The sequence below is a fragment of the Tyto alba genome, unplaced genomic scaffold (assembly GCF_018691265.1).
Source record: "Tyto alba isolate M040663 unplaced genomic scaffold, T.alba_DEE_v4.0 Super-Scaffold_29, whole genome shotgun sequence".
NCBI lineage: Eukaryota > Metazoa > Chordata > Aves > Strigiformes > Tytonidae > Tyto > Tyto alba.
Window position 1 is genome coordinate 2,136,318 of NW_024881303.1, and position 17,879 is coordinate 2,154,196.

The window sequence follows — 17,879 nt, forward strand, 5'->3', positions numbered from 1 at the left end:
CTGTTTTAATTTATTTTAGTAGATCTCCTGGATCCGGCAGGAATATAATCACCAAATGAGCAGTGTGAGTACAAGGGAATTCAAGTCCAAAGCTTAGCATGCACAGATTCCTCCCAGCATTGATGAATTTATGTGAAGATAAACTAAATAATGGCCTCTGAGCTGGTTTGCATTTTCTGCTTTCAAGAGAGACTAATTATTATTTCACACACACACATACACACTCTCAAAAAAAATACCAGCAGTCTATCTGCAACTCTCTTGAGCTGTATTTTTAGAAAACATAATACATAATATAATCCAATATGATATATGCTTATGTTTTGGGGGGTTTGGGGTATTTGGGGTATTGGGGAGGGGTTGGGTTTTTTTCCCAGTTCCCAATTATCTGATCTCTGTATGCTGCAATGGATCTTCTGCATTCTTCCTTCTTGCAGAAATGCCACCTCAGCCTGTGACAGTCTTGTGAGGAAACCACATCACATCCTGGTCAGGACCGATGCTGGGAACAGAATCACAGGGCGAAAAAAAAAAAAAAGAGCCAGAAAAGCCCTTGTAAGCTCTGGCTCATCCTCTTCCACACCTGGAGGCAGGACCAGCTCTGCCACTGCCAGCACCGGGAGATGCTCCTCCAGCCTGTCCCCAGAGCTCCCTGCAACCTGTGCTCCCTCTCCCCTGCAGCTCCTGTTTCACTGTCTGCCCATCGCCACCATCAAACAGCTTTTCTTGTCTAATCTAGATCTCCCACTGCAATTTAAGCCAATTACTGTCTGACTTATCCTTTGGGGATCTTCAGAAAAAAATTCCCTTCCTTTTCTTTTGCCCCCCTGAAAGGCTCCTATTAACTGCACCCTTGCTTGGCCTCTTCGCCGTGAACGATCCTCGCGAATCATTTCACTCCTGCATCAGAAACCTCTCCTGCTCATCTGTCACTCCTCTGACCTTTTCCATCGATTCACATCTTCGCCGAGGTATGATGCAGCACTCCCCACACCAGGAAGCACTAGAGCAGAAGGACTACCTCAATTCCTTACAGAAATATCCTCTTGCCTCCCAAGTGCAACATTTCTGCTTTCCAAAACCATTACACGTTCGGACTCGCTGCAGCTCACAGCCCCTGCCCTGCTGGCTATTTCCCTTTGCAGAAGCTAAGGATGTAGATCCTGCCACCTTCTTACCAAAACACATTCCACTGATCACTTTTCAAATCTGTCCAACCTGTTTCTAAGGTCAAAGCTGCCTCCTTGCAGCACTCCTCAGCTTGGTGTCACCTGGTGCCATTTAACAAGAAGCTACAAAAAGCCATTTGAGACATTCAGCTGTTTCAAATCCTGGATAGGCAATGTCTCAGTTTTTCACTAATCACTGGCCGTTTAATTTATGAGCAGTGACTCCAGCACACTGGAGCAAGATAAACCACGACTCATGAAATTTTGACACTATACATGCTCTTAGAAGTTATGGATTGCTCCAAATTCCCAACTCACAGTATTAGGGTGTCACAGGAGGTCATGTTACAACTTACTTTAACTGTAGTTTTACTAAGCGTAGGGGCAACACAGATACTTCTACAAAAGGAAAGGAAATGTGAACAAGATAGGCCTATTTTTCTGAAAATCTGAATGTTCTATCCCAGTTACCTGCCAGGTATTTGTATGTATAAACTGAAAAACATCTGGGGAAAAAAAAATACCCCCGCCCCCCCAAAATCCTGTCAGCAAGTAGCAAAGCATGGGGACATTGGCATACATACATCTCCTCTCCGGCCTGATTCTTCTTTATTTCAAGGAGAAAATTATATAAAGATTTTTTTTTTTTTCCCAAACAAAGCATACTTTGACAGCGGTCACTCTCAGGGCAGGCTATCCACAGGGAAAGAGGGTATGCACCAGCTTGCAGTTTCAATTTTCTATAAGGAACTGCAGGGACTGAGATTTCCAGATGAAATGCCCCTACACCCCCCTCCTGCTCCTCTCCTCCTCCCTGGCCTTGCCCCAGGGATGCTGTGCTGGAGGTCATGCTACCTCCCTTGTTCATGGAACTCAACAGGGTGATATAGGCAAAACTCAGGGGAGAGTGAAAAGGAAGGAAGGAGCATGAATAGATTTCCTGAAAACTGTAAATCAGTAGGTAACCAGGCTCCTATTTTACTAGAAAATGCAGATTACAGGAAAGCCTGCCTTAATGCTGGAAGGCTATTTAAAAATCCATCAGAACTCTAAAATATGCTATTAGGGACTCTGCAGTCCCAACACCTACTGCATAAAAATCCCAAGCTATTAGGCAAACCAACATCATTTCAGATCAGGCCATCAGCAGGTTGCCAAGCCTTAAAATAGCAGCTGCATTTAAATTATATTTAAACGAGAGAAGCGGGAAATTTAGCTCCGATGAAACCCAGCACTTGGCCTGCAAAAGGCGAGCTGGGACAAAGCTGCCAGGCATGTTTGGCATCGGAGGGATGTCCAAAAACCTTGCGGTGCTCCCCAACTGATGGAGCTGCAGTTAGCACCTGAAGCACACCTTGGTGTAACAATGCAAGGGAATCACGAGGCTGTGCTCCAAGAGCCCGCTGAAACGCTGCTTTCCAGGCTTCCTTCCTGAAGTCTCACTCACCTGCCAAATCCTACCACCCCCCTCGTCTTCTTCCAGACCACCCGCAGCATCTGCCGGGGTTTCACATTCTTCTGGTTCTTGCATTTGCTCAGCAAGCAGGTGACGGTAAACACAAACCTCACCCCAAGCCTCACCGGCAATAAAATTACTGGGAAACAGATAAACCCACAGTAATCCCACTGCCTTCCCATCACGCCTGGAAGAGCAGTCTTTCCCAAGGGTGCTTCATCACACAGCTGAAGCAGAGGTGAGACCTGCTGTTCCTCGTTCTAGGTTACCAACACCCAGGAAATCCTGGGGTTTGTTATTCAAATGTGATACAGGCCCCAATCGCCATATTACGGGTGCTTCCGACTTGCAGCTCTTGTTCCTTAACTTGACTCCCTAGCACTTATAAAATTAGCAAAGACATAAGGCACGAGACCGATGATGAATTCCTGCAAACAGAACCATCCTCGAAATGTTACGAGTCCGACAAATCCCACATGTAGACTCAGTGGCTTATAGTAAGTAGGGATTGTGCCTCCTCTGTTTCTGGGCTATATTACTCATCCTCTTTATCGTCTCAGAAATTTTGAGGAGGCTCCTCCCCTTCTTAACCATTTTTTTCTCCACCCCTTCTAATAAGCTCTGTCTACCCTGCAGAGCATCACAGAGACACCACACTCCACTCCCAATGGGGTCAGAAATGCCAGGACAGGGCAATGAGACATCAAATGCAAACATTTGTAAGTGCACAGGCATTTACACAACCCCTCTGTGCCACACCCCCAGGGTCAGCGTTAGGGGTTCCCAATAAATTTCACTGCTCAGGAGCACCCAGGATTCAGATTAGCATCCTACGGGAAATCTCTTCACCAACCTACATCATTCGAGGTTTGGATTTTCAATTGTGTGCTTCTACCGGGAAACAGAAGGTATGCAAATGGTTTGTGTTATAAAAAATGGACGTACAGACCTGGCACCTCATCAAATGCCCCCATTTTGGACAACAAGGTCTTATGCCAATACACTTAACTTTCCATCAGGCACCCCTGAAGTGAAACACTTGTAGAAAACCAGCCCAATCCAGCACAAACCCAGGGAAGGTGAAGACAACCTCATCTGGGAAAACAACATTTTCCTCCTTTTCTCTTTGGGATTGAACTCAAACACACACCCCCAAAGGGATCTGGGGCAGCAGCCAGCTCTCCAGCCACGGTTCAGGGTCCTTCCACATTTCCAGTTCCCAAAAGGTTTTAAAAGATAGAATTCTTTGTTATGATCAGTACTTTACAACAGAGCATCACGCAGAGCTCCCCGGCAAGGCATAAAAGTAGCAACAAGGGGCTAAAATGCAGTTTAGGAGAAGGACACATACACTTTCAGACTCTATGGCTGGTCAGTTCAGGGGTTTTCACACAGAGCTGAAAATCAGTTACGGAATTTAAATAAAATAAAAATACAAAATCGAAAAGAAATCTATATTAAAAAGAAGGCCAACCAGCAGTTTCCCTTCCTTGCAGCCTACCAGAGATGCCCTGTGATGCACGGTCGGCGCACCCGGGGCTCAGACTGAAATGACCTCGTCTCCCAGAACCACCCAGCTTCTCGCTCCACTCCAACCACCCCCTCCACACACAAAGCTCCTCTCCAGTGTCGCAGCCCCAGCAGACCTTTATGGGCTCAATTAAAACGGGAAAGCTCACCACAAACCAGAAATTTTGCAGTTCATGAAGCCCTCAAAGCATTTTATCATTCTGGCTCAATTCTGAGCATACGAGTATTTTGTTGGCATTTTACAAGCATTATGTACAACCTTTCATCAGTGCAAACAACATCAGGCTTTTTTTTTTTTTTTCTCTTGCTTGTACAAAGATTTTCATTGTAGGAAATAAAAACGCACACAAGCTAGTAAAGAACTGATAACATTTAACAGCCACTGCAAAGCTATTTAATTCAGTCTGAATAGTGTGTCTGCTGGGGGTGTAAAAAGGTATTGAAATTACTGTAAGCGTTCCACATTTGCATTAATATTTTATGGTACAGCTACCTCACTTGTTCCACAATACACAGCTACGTCCTTCCTTACTTTTTTCACACCGTTGCCATGGACCGCCGTGGTGAATAATGTCCACGTGCACGCTGCGAGGCTTCGCTTAACCCTCCTAAACAGGCTTGCTCTCAGCTCCTCACCACTTCAGCCAGGAAAACATCTTTCACTGCTGGGACGAGCAGCAGAGGCGTGAGGGTGATTTCTGCCAGTACTACCGAAAACGGTCCCCGAGCTGCCACGACGGACAGCCTCAGAGGTGCCACCAGAACCCCGCGCACAAGACCTTCAGGGAAGGGGCAAACGCAGTAATTAACGCCTCCACAAACCCCATCTTACCAGCTCTGCTGTTGCCTGCAAGACAAAAACGTTCTATGAAACTGTCCCGGTCCAAAACCCACTGCCAGATGCCTACTGTAAACTTGTTCATCTACTCAGTCAAATCATTACATCGGGACTCCCTGACATTTGATGTCCAATTTCCAAATTAGAAGTACAAGATAATAAGAATAAAAATCCAAATCTAGATGCAAGCAGTACAACCCCGATGTCGGGGGCTCTCATGAAATATGTTCACACCATTTCTATTTCCAGATTTATTAAGAACGGTTGGGTTGGGTCTGGTGGCTTTGTGTATGGCAAGACCTCGTTTCACAACAACTCCACGAGAGCTGAGCCCCACGGCAGAGAGCCCACCCTGCTCTTCCACACTAGGGAGCAAAACCTCAACCAAAACCAGCGCCAACACATTACCAAAGAACATGACAATTCCTCACTCAGAGGAAGCAGAAACCTCTGTATTCAAATATGTAACAACTGTATAAAAAGAAGAAATAAACCAGGTCTTGTGCTGTGAAAAGTACAGTCTTCAAACCTCCGAGAAATAGTTTTCCATCAAAAAAAAAAAAAAAAATAAATAAAAAAGGATGAAGAGCTACAGGAAACTTCCCGAAATATACACATACACTGAAATTTAAAAAACCAACCAAACAACCAGGCAAAAAATAAAAGAAAAAAACAAAGACAAATCTTTACAAAAAGCATTTCTGTCTGTACACCTGAAGCAAACCTCTTTTTGGATAATGAAGGGTAGCTCACTGATTTTTCACTGCCCTCTGAAATTCTGCAACACTCCCACCCTTGTCTGGGCATTCTTCCTTACCCTCATGGATGAGGTACACGTGCATAGGAGGAAACTAATTTCAGCCAAATACTGCTAAGCCGCCTCAGATCTATTTGTGAGATACCATCGCCTGCCCTTCGGCTTCCCAAATGCATCCTCCACTGCAATCTTGTACCTCCTCAGGTGATAATTAGGCAGAATAATTCTCTGTGATCCAACTGTCCAGCCTAAGGATTCATCGGACAGATAACAAAGGATAAGCAGATTCTCCCAGGGTAATGGAAAATGCAGGCACAAGTAATGGCCAAAGAGAAGATAGAGAGAGGAAACGTACCCCTTTTACATTTCTTTTCAGAAAAGACAGTTTCAAGATGTTTTCATGTTTTACTGCTCCGTTGCTTTAGTCATTGCAGAAATTCTCAGGGAGGGGCTTGAGTCCTCAGCCACTACCTGGCACTGCACCGAGAGGATGGTCTTAAACCTCCTTTACAGCACTGACTGTCAGGCGTTTCCCTCCTCCATCACTTTCTCACCACACTTCCAGGGAAGCTGCAAAACAATCAGTTGTGTGGTGGCCAACCCGCACCAGGCACCTGTAGTACTGGTGAGCATCCCTGGCTGCTGTGGTTCCAGTGGCCTCAGACACCGCGCACAACACCTTTGTGGCTGCTTGAGCGGAAGAGTTTCAGAGTGGTACTGGAAACAAAAAGAATCACAGAAAGCTTTGGGTTGGAAGGGCCCTTAAAGCCCCCCCAGTGCCCCCCCCTGCCCCGGGCAGGGCCCCCTTCCCCCAGCCCAGGGGGCTCCCAGCCCCGTCCAACCTGGCCTTGAACCCTTCCAGGGAGGGGGCAGCCACAGCTGCTCTGGGCACCCTGGGCCAGCGCCTCACCATCCTCATCTTCCTTACAGCTTATCTAAATCTACACTCTTTCAGTTCAAAACTATTGTCCCTTGTCCTATAGACCTTGATAATAAGTCTTTCTCCACCTTATAAGCCCCATAGATATTGAAAGACCACAACAAAGTCTCCCTTCTCTTCTCCAGGCTGAACCCCCCCAACTCTCTCAGCCCGGCCCCCCAGGGGAGCTGCTCCAGCCCCCCCAGCATCTCCGTGGCCTCCTCTGGCCCCTCTCGAGCAGCTCCGGGTCCTTCTGCTGTTGGGGGCCCCCGAGCTGGCCCCAGCACTGCAGGGGGGTCTCCCCAGAGCGGAGCAGAGGGGGACAATCCCCTCCCTGGCCCTGCTGCCCCCCCTGCTCTGGCTGCAGCCCAGGGCACGGGTGGGTTCTGGGCTGCCAGCGCACGGGGCTGGGTCATAGTTTTCCATCCAAGAGATGAATCAGAGAACAGGTAGCAAGTTTGAGCATTTGTAGATCTGACTGTAGCTTCAGCAGTTGCTTCCAGCCCACGTAGGCTGCCGACCACACAAAAATCCCGCTGTGGGTACATCCCATTGATGGAGCAAAGGCTTTCTCTGTCTGATGCTACTCCTGGTGAAGGACACAATCACAACATACCTACCAACACCCAGCAGTCCAGGAAGCCACGGTGATATGGCATAGTACCAACTGGCCCACACTAACACCCAGCCTTCTGCAGTCTCTGATTCTCCCACAGAAAAGCCTCGTGCAGGCAAGCGTGGCATTTCCAAACCAGCAGCTTGTACTCCCCTCCTTTTCCCACCGGGAAAGTTTCACTTTCCAACCACATCTGCAGCTCCAAAACCCACATACTTAGTGTGGATTGAACCCAAATCTTTGTGTTCCTACAAGCTAGGAAATGAACTGGGGTCTGATGAAGACACTCACGTCATCAGCGATCTCAGCAGCTATGAGTTTTGTGCCAATCCAGCGCAGACCCGAGCCATCCACCCCGCCAGCCTGACCTCTCCCACTGCTGCGTACTGGGGAGGGATGGCCCTCCTCCAGTAAGCACCACGCACAGCCACTGTCAGAGACTTTAGTGCTGTAATGCACAAATTTGACCTCAGAGAGGGAATAATCAGAAAGCCACAAATTAAATTTGTATTTCGCTCATGTTGAAAGATTATAATTATCAATACTGGAAAGCTTTTAAATGCTTTCCCCATCTGCATAATATCTCATTTCAAAGTGTCCTCTTTTATTGTATCATGCAAAAAGAGTGATGAAAGATGAATACATTTGCTTTCCTCATATGCCAATGCTTATGCTATTGCTTTATATTAATTTTCTTCTTTTTTTTTTTTTTTTTTTAATTTGCATTCATTGTTTCTGGTCTTCCATCCAACCATGTGAATGAGGATTTAAGCATGTCACTGGGCTTCTAATAAATGAAAGGCCAAAACAGGAGATCAAATAACATATCAGTGAATATTGGTAGATACCAGAGATGGAAATTAAAAATATGATTGCAACAAGAACGCATGATTCACTGGAGCCAGTACAAGGCAAACACATGTCAAAGAGGCAGCACAGAAAATAATGAAGCAGCTGAAATATAATTTCAATCCCTGAATTATATCTTAATTGCTGTGGCCAGGAGACCGATACAAACATCTGCGGAGAAGCACACAGAAAATACACGCCATGAAAAGGTGGGATCTGCATCCAGCTCCTCGCACCAGCCCTGCTCCCACCACGGAAAGGCAGAGCCCAGGGGTTCAGCACCCGAGCAGCATTCTGCACGCGCTTGGAAGGCACCAAAGCATCGACATCGTATCAGATGCTCCCCGTGGGAACCCCAGAGTGAAAGATTAAGCTGCTACTCCGGCATGACAGCCAGCTAATTCTAGTAGTTCAACAGCTACATCTGTGTTATTCAGAAAAAAAAAAAAAAAAAAGGAATACTACAGCATTCAGGGCAAAGGTTCAGCTCACACATGCATTGCTCACCCTCCTAAAAACCATCCTAGCAGCAGCAATAACATGTGAATCGAAAGAAGTGGATGCTGCCAGTGCCTATATTTTAAAATCTGATGGTTATTTAGGATGGAGAAAGATGAGCGAGTTACATTTTTGGAAAGGGATTTAACAGTCTCATGCAATGGGAACTGGAACACGTGGGACGGTGGAAGGCTGACACATGGCAATTCTCAAAGGAGGTACTTTAAGACTGGCCAGAAAGCACCATCTTCAATACTCACTTTTACCAGCAATGTTGTATGCTTAAAATAGCCCCTTGCTATAAATCCTCCCTGTAAGCTTAGCGTTAATTGTTTCAGTAGGATTACTGTGAAAGATCACAACTTTGAATATTTTTCCATGTAAAATTCCCCACGCTCTTTCCTTCTGGTGTCAGGCAGACTTGGCCACACACTAGCAGTGTAGTGAGAGGCAATCGGAGGGCAGCCTTCTTATCATTCAAGAAGAGCACACAATTATCTCATTCAGATAAAAATAGCACTCCCGGAGAAAGCATCACCTCCTCCTCATCCCAGCAAGTTTAAACCCAGCTTCTTTGGACTGCGGTGAACTGGGGAAGGCTGAGAAGGACATGGAGCAGCGTGAGGAGCAGCTGGCAGTTTCAGCTGATCCCCTTCCCCCTACCCAGCATTGTATCTTCATTACCACATCTATTTTGCTCTACATAAATAAGCACATCATTGCAGTTGTGTGCACGCGTGTGTAAAGGCCATTTATGAAGAGAGAAAGCAAAGCTGTGGCTTCCAGACAGGCACATTTGTGCCCTATGGCGCTGCACCGCAGCAGAAGTTGGAGCACAACGAGGAATATTTCTGTTTTGGCCCAACAGAGCAACTATTGGGAGGTAAATAATTATTGACATGGCATTTGATTCTGCATGCAAACAACAGGATCAGTGCAGTGGGCAGAAAATTAGGTGTGAATTTGGACCGCTGAGTGTGGGGACAGAGCAATAGGACTGCTGTTAACACTAATGACAGAGATGGACAGCAACGCAGCTAAAGCCCTCTGCACAACACTCAGCATTTCCCTGCAACATCCTTTTCCAGATTGATAAGGGAAATTAGCATCACGATCCCTGAATTACAGACCCTGCGTTCCCTCTGAATAACACTTCTCTTGCAGACTCGTGATTGCACATGCTACTAGGAGACACACTCGAATGCCGAAGAAGATTAGCGGTTTGATATTTTTGTCATTTGACACGTATTATCGGCAGCATTTTGTGTCATCCCAAGCCAGGAAAGCTGTGGTGCTCCTTGTCTGCTAAAATAATCTGTCAACACTGAACATGTTTCAGTCAATCCCACATCACGAACATTGAAGCTGGGAGGTCTCACCCTTCCCGACTCCAAAAAGCCTGGGAGACAGGTACAGCCATGGGAGGTGTTTTGCCAAGCAAAGTCTCCAGTCTGAGACAGGATTTGAAGAGATCTTTAATGCATGACACCTATGAAAAGGCGTAGTCTTCAGAAAAAAAAAAGATCCCTATTATTAAGGGCATCAGGACTGGGCTTGCAACTGAGACCAAAGGTAGAACTTGCTTTGATCTCTTCCTCACTGACATCACAAGCTTAGGATGTAATCCTGAGTGCTCACAGGCCTTGCTAACACCCATCCTGAAGCTTCCTGACGATGTTCACAGCTAGCCCAGGGCAGATGCTGCAGTTGTCAACAAGAGAAACTTCTTTGTGGCAATTCAGACGATGGACAGCAGAAACAATTCCTGCAGCCACATGCCACGAGACCCATCAGAGAAGCGGAAACCATACAAGTAACGTGTGAAAATGTGAAATGAGACATTTGAACCTGGAAGTGAAGGAGTCAGTGAAACCTCACAGGTGGTAAGCAGAGAACCAAGACAAGTATGACCCTCCATAAATACTACACATACTATATATGCACATCGAGAGGTATTTAGGAGGAATAGGTTGGGGCCTGCAGGAGCCTTCCCCCTTCTGTAACCTTACTGGTGTTACACAGAGGACTGGAACTGGTGCAGGACATATTCCCATCATGGGATAAACTGTGAGTAAACTGCATCAGGCTGCCACCGCCTCCCCCCTGCCGTGATGCTGCTGTGATGCAAAAGCAGCCAAAATCCAGTGCACACAGGAGCAGCTGATGGCGATGGACTTAGTCTGTTCCATGTGAACGGAATACCCTGTGGTGGATCGAAGTAACCTTGTGTAAAGGAACAGTTTCTGCAAACAGAGCTCCAAGCAAAGATTTCAATGGATCTTCTCTCAGCAAAAGAAACAGTTGCTTCCCCTAAACCCCCAGATCAACCTCTTAAACCTGGAATTACAGATTTTCTCAACAAGCGGTGTATTCTGCACAATGGGTGTCTCATATACCACACAATAAAATCTTAACATATCTGTCCGCTAAAACTCTTTGATAAACATTTTTCATCCTGACTTCCAAATCAATTTCAGAACACTTTTTACATAAACCAGACCCTTCACTCCACCTTCATTTACTCAAGCTGTACAGCCTGCTCTTGTGTCTGTAAGGATCCGTGAAGCAAGAGGAATACAAAAATAGACTTTCAATGAAGCAATTAGTACTTTTTGTTAAAGATCTGGTAAATTGTCCTTCAGGAACAAGCAGAAATGCTTTCCTGTAGGAGCTCTGCTTCTTTAAATGAAAATACTTAATTTATACCGTAAGTTTCCTTCCTTATAAAAGGAGAAAGTGTACTCCATAAGTCAAACAAAATTTTTCCTAGGAGTCAAGTACAAAAGCTTTTTCTTCAAAGAGGAAAGATGAGATGTACTTTAAAGAGATACTTCCAGAGAAAGAAGAAAAAGAGTTCAAGTCTAGGATGAATACAGCTTGGATATATGAGGCAGTTTCTTCTCCTGGTGGCTCAGCAAGCATGGAAACCTCCCTCCTGAGAATATGCTGCCACAGGGACTGAGTGTGTTTGTTTTAATCTGATGTGAGAGACAAGAATCTTCATCCAAAACTGGGAGAGTAACAAAGTACTTCCTGAGACACATAAAGTAAGGACAGAAAGTTTTCTTCTAAAGAAGAGATTGTTACCATTCTATTTACCACAGTCCTACCCCTCTAGAAAGCAAAAAGGAGATTTTTCTAAAAGAAACTAGCAAAGAATCATGGAATTGCTTAGGTGGAAAAGACATTTAAGACCATCAAGTGCAACAGTTAACCTAACACTGCCAAGTCCATCATTAAACCACATCCCTAAGTGCCACATCTCCACATCTTTTTAAACATCCCCAGGGACGGTGACTCCACCACTGCCCTGGGCAGCCTGTCCCAGTGCTTGACAACCCTTTCGGTGAAGAAATTTTTCCTAATGTCCTATCTAAACCTCCCCCCAGTGCAACTTGAGGCCGTTTCCTCCTGTCCTATCGCTTGTTACTTGGGAGAAGAGACAGACCCCCACCTCTGTACATCCTCCTTTCAGGGAGTTTTAGAGAGCAATAAGGTCTCCCCTGACCCTCCTTTTCTCCAGACTAAACATCCCCAGCTCCCTCAGCTGCTCCTCACAGGACTTGTTCTCTAGAAAGAAAACCAAGATGAACTGCAAAGTGTTGGATGAAGGTTCTGTGCCTGCCCACGAACAGGCATAGACCCCTTGCTCCTTCCAAGAATAGCTGTAAATGACATGAGAACTCTGGCAACACTGAACCACCTTTTTTTTTTTTTCCTTCACTTTTTTTACATTCAAGTATTTTGACACCAGACCAAAAGGGACTGCTGGTTTTCAAAGGCATCACTTAGACCTGCATATGTTAAAGAAACAGAAGAGACTGTAGCATAAAGATTGTAGCATAGTTTGGCATAATCCATGATATCCTTAAATAAAGTAGGTACGTTAACACCATCACCCGCAGAACTGCCAGCAAAATTCCCTCTCCTCCTTGGTACGTCACTAAAAGCAGTGTCATGACTAACTGCAGCTTGATGGGAATGATGCACCTGAAGGAACTTCCTTGAGCTCTCGGAGATTTAGTCATCTAGCAGGCATGTCTGATGTGAACAAGTAAAACCAGCCCATCAAGACACAGTTACATGCTTGTCTGTAAACAACATAAACTACTCATGCACTACTCCTTCACAAAGCACTTTTCTCCCTTCAGTCCAGCAGAGGATTTATACCCCTGGCTATTTTTTAAATGATTGTATGTGTTTATTTTAACTCCTTAGCTGTGTTCCTCACCCATGAACGTAATTATAAAATGTTTGGGGTTTTGTTCAACTAAGAGCAGAAAAAAATACTATGCCCTCGAGCAACATATAATTCAGACTAATAGCCAAATAATTTTTAGAAAGTGAGAAACCAGAATTACAGGGTATGCCAAATAATACCAAGTAGCCATTATACCTGCATTGAACTCACAGAGAGGAAGGAATAAGATGCATCTGTCTATGAACACTATTATTTGCTTCCAAATACTGAATGAATGTGCCTGTCTGGATCCTGCTACGCATTGTGTGAACTGAGACCCAGCATCTAATCTTTGCAGATGGCCCTAAACACAAACGAGCGCTGGGTGAGAGGCAGGGATGGAGTTTTTCGGAGGGCTGCAGTTCACTCCTTCGATTCCCACACACATCATGGGCAAAACCCAAAACACACCGATCCGGCCAGGCACCAGACACTGGTGTTCTACCACAGACGGGTTTCTGTAAATGCTCTGCAGCCACCCAAGAGCTTTAGTTTAGATCTTCTTTACAAAAGATGCATCAAATACCTCTTGAACACCTAGGACCAAGCGCTCAGATCTGATCACTGTCATCTGAGGTCATGAGATAATGGTATTTTGAGATTTCTTTAACAGATAAGCTGCCTAGCACGTGCAGATCCATTCAAAGCATCTGGCAACTTCTGATGGAACCTTCCTGAAAAAACAAAACTAAAAGCATTTTCAAGACTGCAGAAAGACCATAAAAATAATATAACTGCCCCCCTCTCCTGTCACACAGCCCAACACTCTGGCTTGTTCACTACTTACATCTGTATAACTAATTATTTCAGTAGTAGCAAATGTCGGTCCAAGTGCTGCTGAATGCCAGAGCTAACTGGAAGATGAAAAACAGGAAGTGACTGGAGATGGAGGTTTCCCATCCAAATCTTGATACTAAAATTTCCCAACCAGCCAGCAAGTCAATGATGGAGAGAAATGAGGAAACAAAGATTTTCTGTGGATTTTTTTCAACAATTCGTTTTCAAGCTACACAGATATAGTACCTTTTCAGATTTTAAGTTAGAGGCTGAAGACTTAAATTGGAAGCTGAAAAGTGAAATTAGCTCTTCAGAAGTGCTCTTGATCCAAAACTAACACACAACATTACTTTAATATTCTAATCTCTCTTTACCTTTGCAAGCCAAGATGCTTCCAAAGTGATTTTTCAGTCATACTGTTTTTAAGAAATATAAACATTTTACTTGTTTCCTTAAACACATTTGAGGGTTTCATCAAAAAATTAAAAACATTTCTTTCTTGCTCTAATAATAAAGTTTTGCTTTCAAAAGGGAATATCATCTGGTTTCCACAGGTTAGTTTTTGACAGTTACCTAAATTTATAAGAAAACTGTCTTTCTCTATGTGATTTCAGTAAATAGGCATTCACTACGGCTAAGTACTCGTGATCCTTATGATTTGTTTTGGGGTCTCTGAGCAAAATCATCTCATGATGCAATTACTTGAGAAAGCACACCCACCCCAATATTCCTGCTCAGTTACTTCCCAGAGATCTTGACATGACACACACAACATACTATCTGTACAGTAAAGATTCAACAAACAAAAAATCAAAACAGAAAATTTCAATTAAAAAAAGATAAATTATTTTAACCTACTTGGAAATTTCAACAGGAACATTTCAATTTCCAACACTGACTTCTTACGAGCTCTTCTGTGGGGTACAGGGTTTTTTCTCCTATCTTTTTCACAGCTAGATCCAATCTTTGCTGTCACCTTAAGCTTACTGTAGCAGTACTATCTGCCTGCAAATATTTGATCATTAACAGATTAAAATACCCAGTGAAATATCAGCCTGCCTATGAAGGGAGATCACCCAGGATTTAATCACAGCTAGGACCTGAAGTCTGTCACGTTCCCAAAAGACACTGTCTGTATTTGAGCTATATTAAGAAGGAGCATATGATGTAAAAAACAAAATTAAACCTGTAGTAAATCCCAGACAGCAAATCTACGAACACATATTAATAGCTAAACAAAATGATACAAGCCAAAAGACATATACCAGAAGGAAGTCTCAATGAAATTCAAGAAATAACAGAATTTCAGAACGATCTTTCCCTACCCTTCTTCTTCAGACTATGTAGCATCCCAGCCTTTAGACTGACTTTCCTGCCAACATCAGTTTCACAGCCATGCCTAAAATTAAGAATTAAGGAGAATCTAATGCGTGGATGCTGGGGTAAGAGCGAAGTGCTTTAACAGCATCCAACAGAAGAGACTTAAATGTTTGCTCCTGAGGCTTTTATTGAACAGCTACGCAGGGCTGACCTGCGAAGTGCGTTCAGCAGCCGGGTGTGTGGGGGGGACTCGGGGGCTCACTGGGGCAGCCCAAGCCCCCACCTGACCTGGGTGCTGGGACCACGACTTGCACCGCTCAGCCCTGATGTTGCCTGGACCAGGCATCCACCTCGCCCCTCGCTGCAAACCTCGGGCCAGCCTCGTTACAAACCCTGAATATTTTGCGTGGCGTGCTTAAATGCAGTCATTGCAGCTGCCTGTTCATTTATTGGACTCCAACAAGTTAATGAGCAATTACTTCCCAATTCAGCTATTGTTCATAAAGGATTTACAAAGTTGACATTGGTATGTTATAGCTCGTTAAGCACATCATGAAGCTAAGTGCACATACTAGGCAAGTAAAATTCCCAAAAGGCAGCTGCCCCCCTCCACTAATCCCATAACTAACCCACAAAAATTGTCACCACTTGGGTCTCTAAATTAACAAAGATCCTGAGATTCACCTGACAGAGAGGGTACTTTTGGGGAAACACAAGCCCAGTGCTTCTATAGTCATAACACAGTCATATTTCTCCTTGAAGGACTCAGGAGACTTAAAAAGCTAACTTCGAGCTCTATCTATTTGTTTAAGTATCTATCTGGCATGTAAACACATTTGTTTACACAACACTATTTGCATTAGAAGAGTCTCCAAATGTACACTGCAAAGACTTTCTATCTTTGGAGCATTTCAAACAGATTTTGAACAGTTTTTCTTAATCTGAAATGTATACAAAACCGCAGTTGTTGGAGACATTTGGGTCTTCTCTTTCCAACAGCTGAGTCTAGTGACATAATTTACAGAGTCAGATGCAAAGTTTACCATTAAACCTACAGCAATAAACTACCTGATCACAGAGAGCCATGCTTTGTCTGCCTAGCCCACTCACTGACACTGGAGTCTAGGCAAGTCAGAGCCATATATATATATTTTTATTATTCTGTTTTGTGCATTTATTGCAGTAGGATATTTTCAATTGTTTCCTCTTTTTCTGTCAGCTTTGGTGACCAACTGCACTGCAATCCCAATACTTCATATTTTCACTGCCCAATATTTCAAGTGCAGATTTTAAAACTGTGTATCACGGGCACATGAAGAGATCACCATAAAAAAAAAAAAAAAAAAGGCAACATCTTTCAGCAGCAATTAAAGCAAAATAGCAAAAAACATCAATACTTGCTCCCATATCAGTTTCAAGGGTAAGCGCAGCCAAAATTACAAGAGATTAAAGGCTGTGCTATGTACTAGATCTTCACCCTACACAAACTGCAGACAAACCTTCCTCTGGTACCTGAGCAGGATGAGTTGTACCTGAGCTTCACCCTTATTAGCAAAGTATTGAGATTTTCTTTAAAGATATTTCCATCTGCAAGCAGCCCCACCTGACCTCACTGGGTCCAGCCACAAGTCTTCTAACCATAAACACTCCCAAAAGCTGCAGAATTTGCCCTGAAGTACTGTTTAAAACCAGACTTCACAGCAAGCTGGTCACTTGTTTGTAATGCCAGATATGATAAGAAGTTAATCAAAAGCATCGTAAGCGGTTTACTTACAGTACACATCCACCCTTATGGACTTTATGGCTGGAGAACCCAAGCCGTTCTCAGCCTTGCAGTAGTAGCGGCCTCCTTGGTGTCGCTGGATGTTGGATATCCTCAGGGTTTCATTGAAGACACTCGAGTCTTGAAATCGGTCAGAGGCACTTCCTGCTGTTTTGGTCCACCTGATCTGAGCAAGCACCAAAAAAGATTGTTAAAAGCCTGTACAAGTGAGCAGAGGATGGATAAATCTCTCCCCCAAACTGAGAACCATGTGTGCGGCAGCCAGGATTCTACGTTGGATGACTCAGGGAACTTCTCCAGAAATCTGAATAGCTCACACTTCATCCAAGAGCCCCTGAATAGTGATCTTGCATTTATCACCCTCTCTTAGAAATAGTTGATTACTTTGGATGGAAACACTCCATAAAAAATAAATGCCACTAGCAGAGATACAGAGAACAACTCAAGCCACCATCAGCAGCACACTGCTGGAACGGCTGCAAAAAAGTCCCCCATGAACAGCAACAAGCAGAGCTCACCAGGAAAGGTGGCTGTACTCGTGCACTCAACACGGATGGCTTTCATTGAAATTGTATTCAAGAAAGATGAGGACATGCTAGAAAGCACCTTCAAAACAACTTTTAGCAGCAGTGAAAAGCAGTTTTAAGGAGTCAAACGATCAGTTGCTTGAAACCGCAACAATCTGCTGACATCTATTTCCTCAAGCAGGTGGTTTGGATTTTTTAATGCCATATATGGCAATTATAAATTCCTTTACTCTGGTAATTATTTTCCAAAAGTGAAGACATTTTAAAGGGAATTTTTTCATTCCAAAACCATAAAAACGCCAGTAACAACCCACTACAACCAGCAGCTGCACAGAGGTGGATATGCACATTGCTGACACCCATGACTGATGACCTGAGTCCTCTCCTGCGTGACTCGGTGGACTGAGCTATCTCATAAAACGCACCAGACCTCCAGAGACTTCCCAGGGACATCCTCCTCTTTCAGTTCACACTAATTCAATGACCAGGACAAGCAACATTCGGTTCCAGACCACAGATGCTGTTTTAAAATGGTGGGTTTTTTTCTTGCCTACAGAGGCCACAAGTGGGATACTTGCATAAAGAGGAGTTTACATCTCT

The 17,879-nt window shown here is 44.3% G+C and overlaps 1 protein-coding gene across 1 annotated transcript in view; it reads right to left on the reverse strand.

Moving 5' to 3' along the window:
• Positions 1-17,879, reverse strand: part of MDGA2 (MAM domain containing glycosylphosphatidylinositol anchor 2) — a gene marked incomplete at its 5' end in the record, with an annotated part of 393,304 nt that overhangs the window by 208,680 nt on the left and 166,745 nt on the right. Inside the window, one exon of the mRNA XM_042799013.1 lies at positions 16,744-16,918. Coding sequence (XP_042654947.1) covers positions 16,744-16,918 — 175 coding nt within the window. The remainder of the gene's footprint in view (positions 1-16,743; positions 16,919-17,879) is intronic.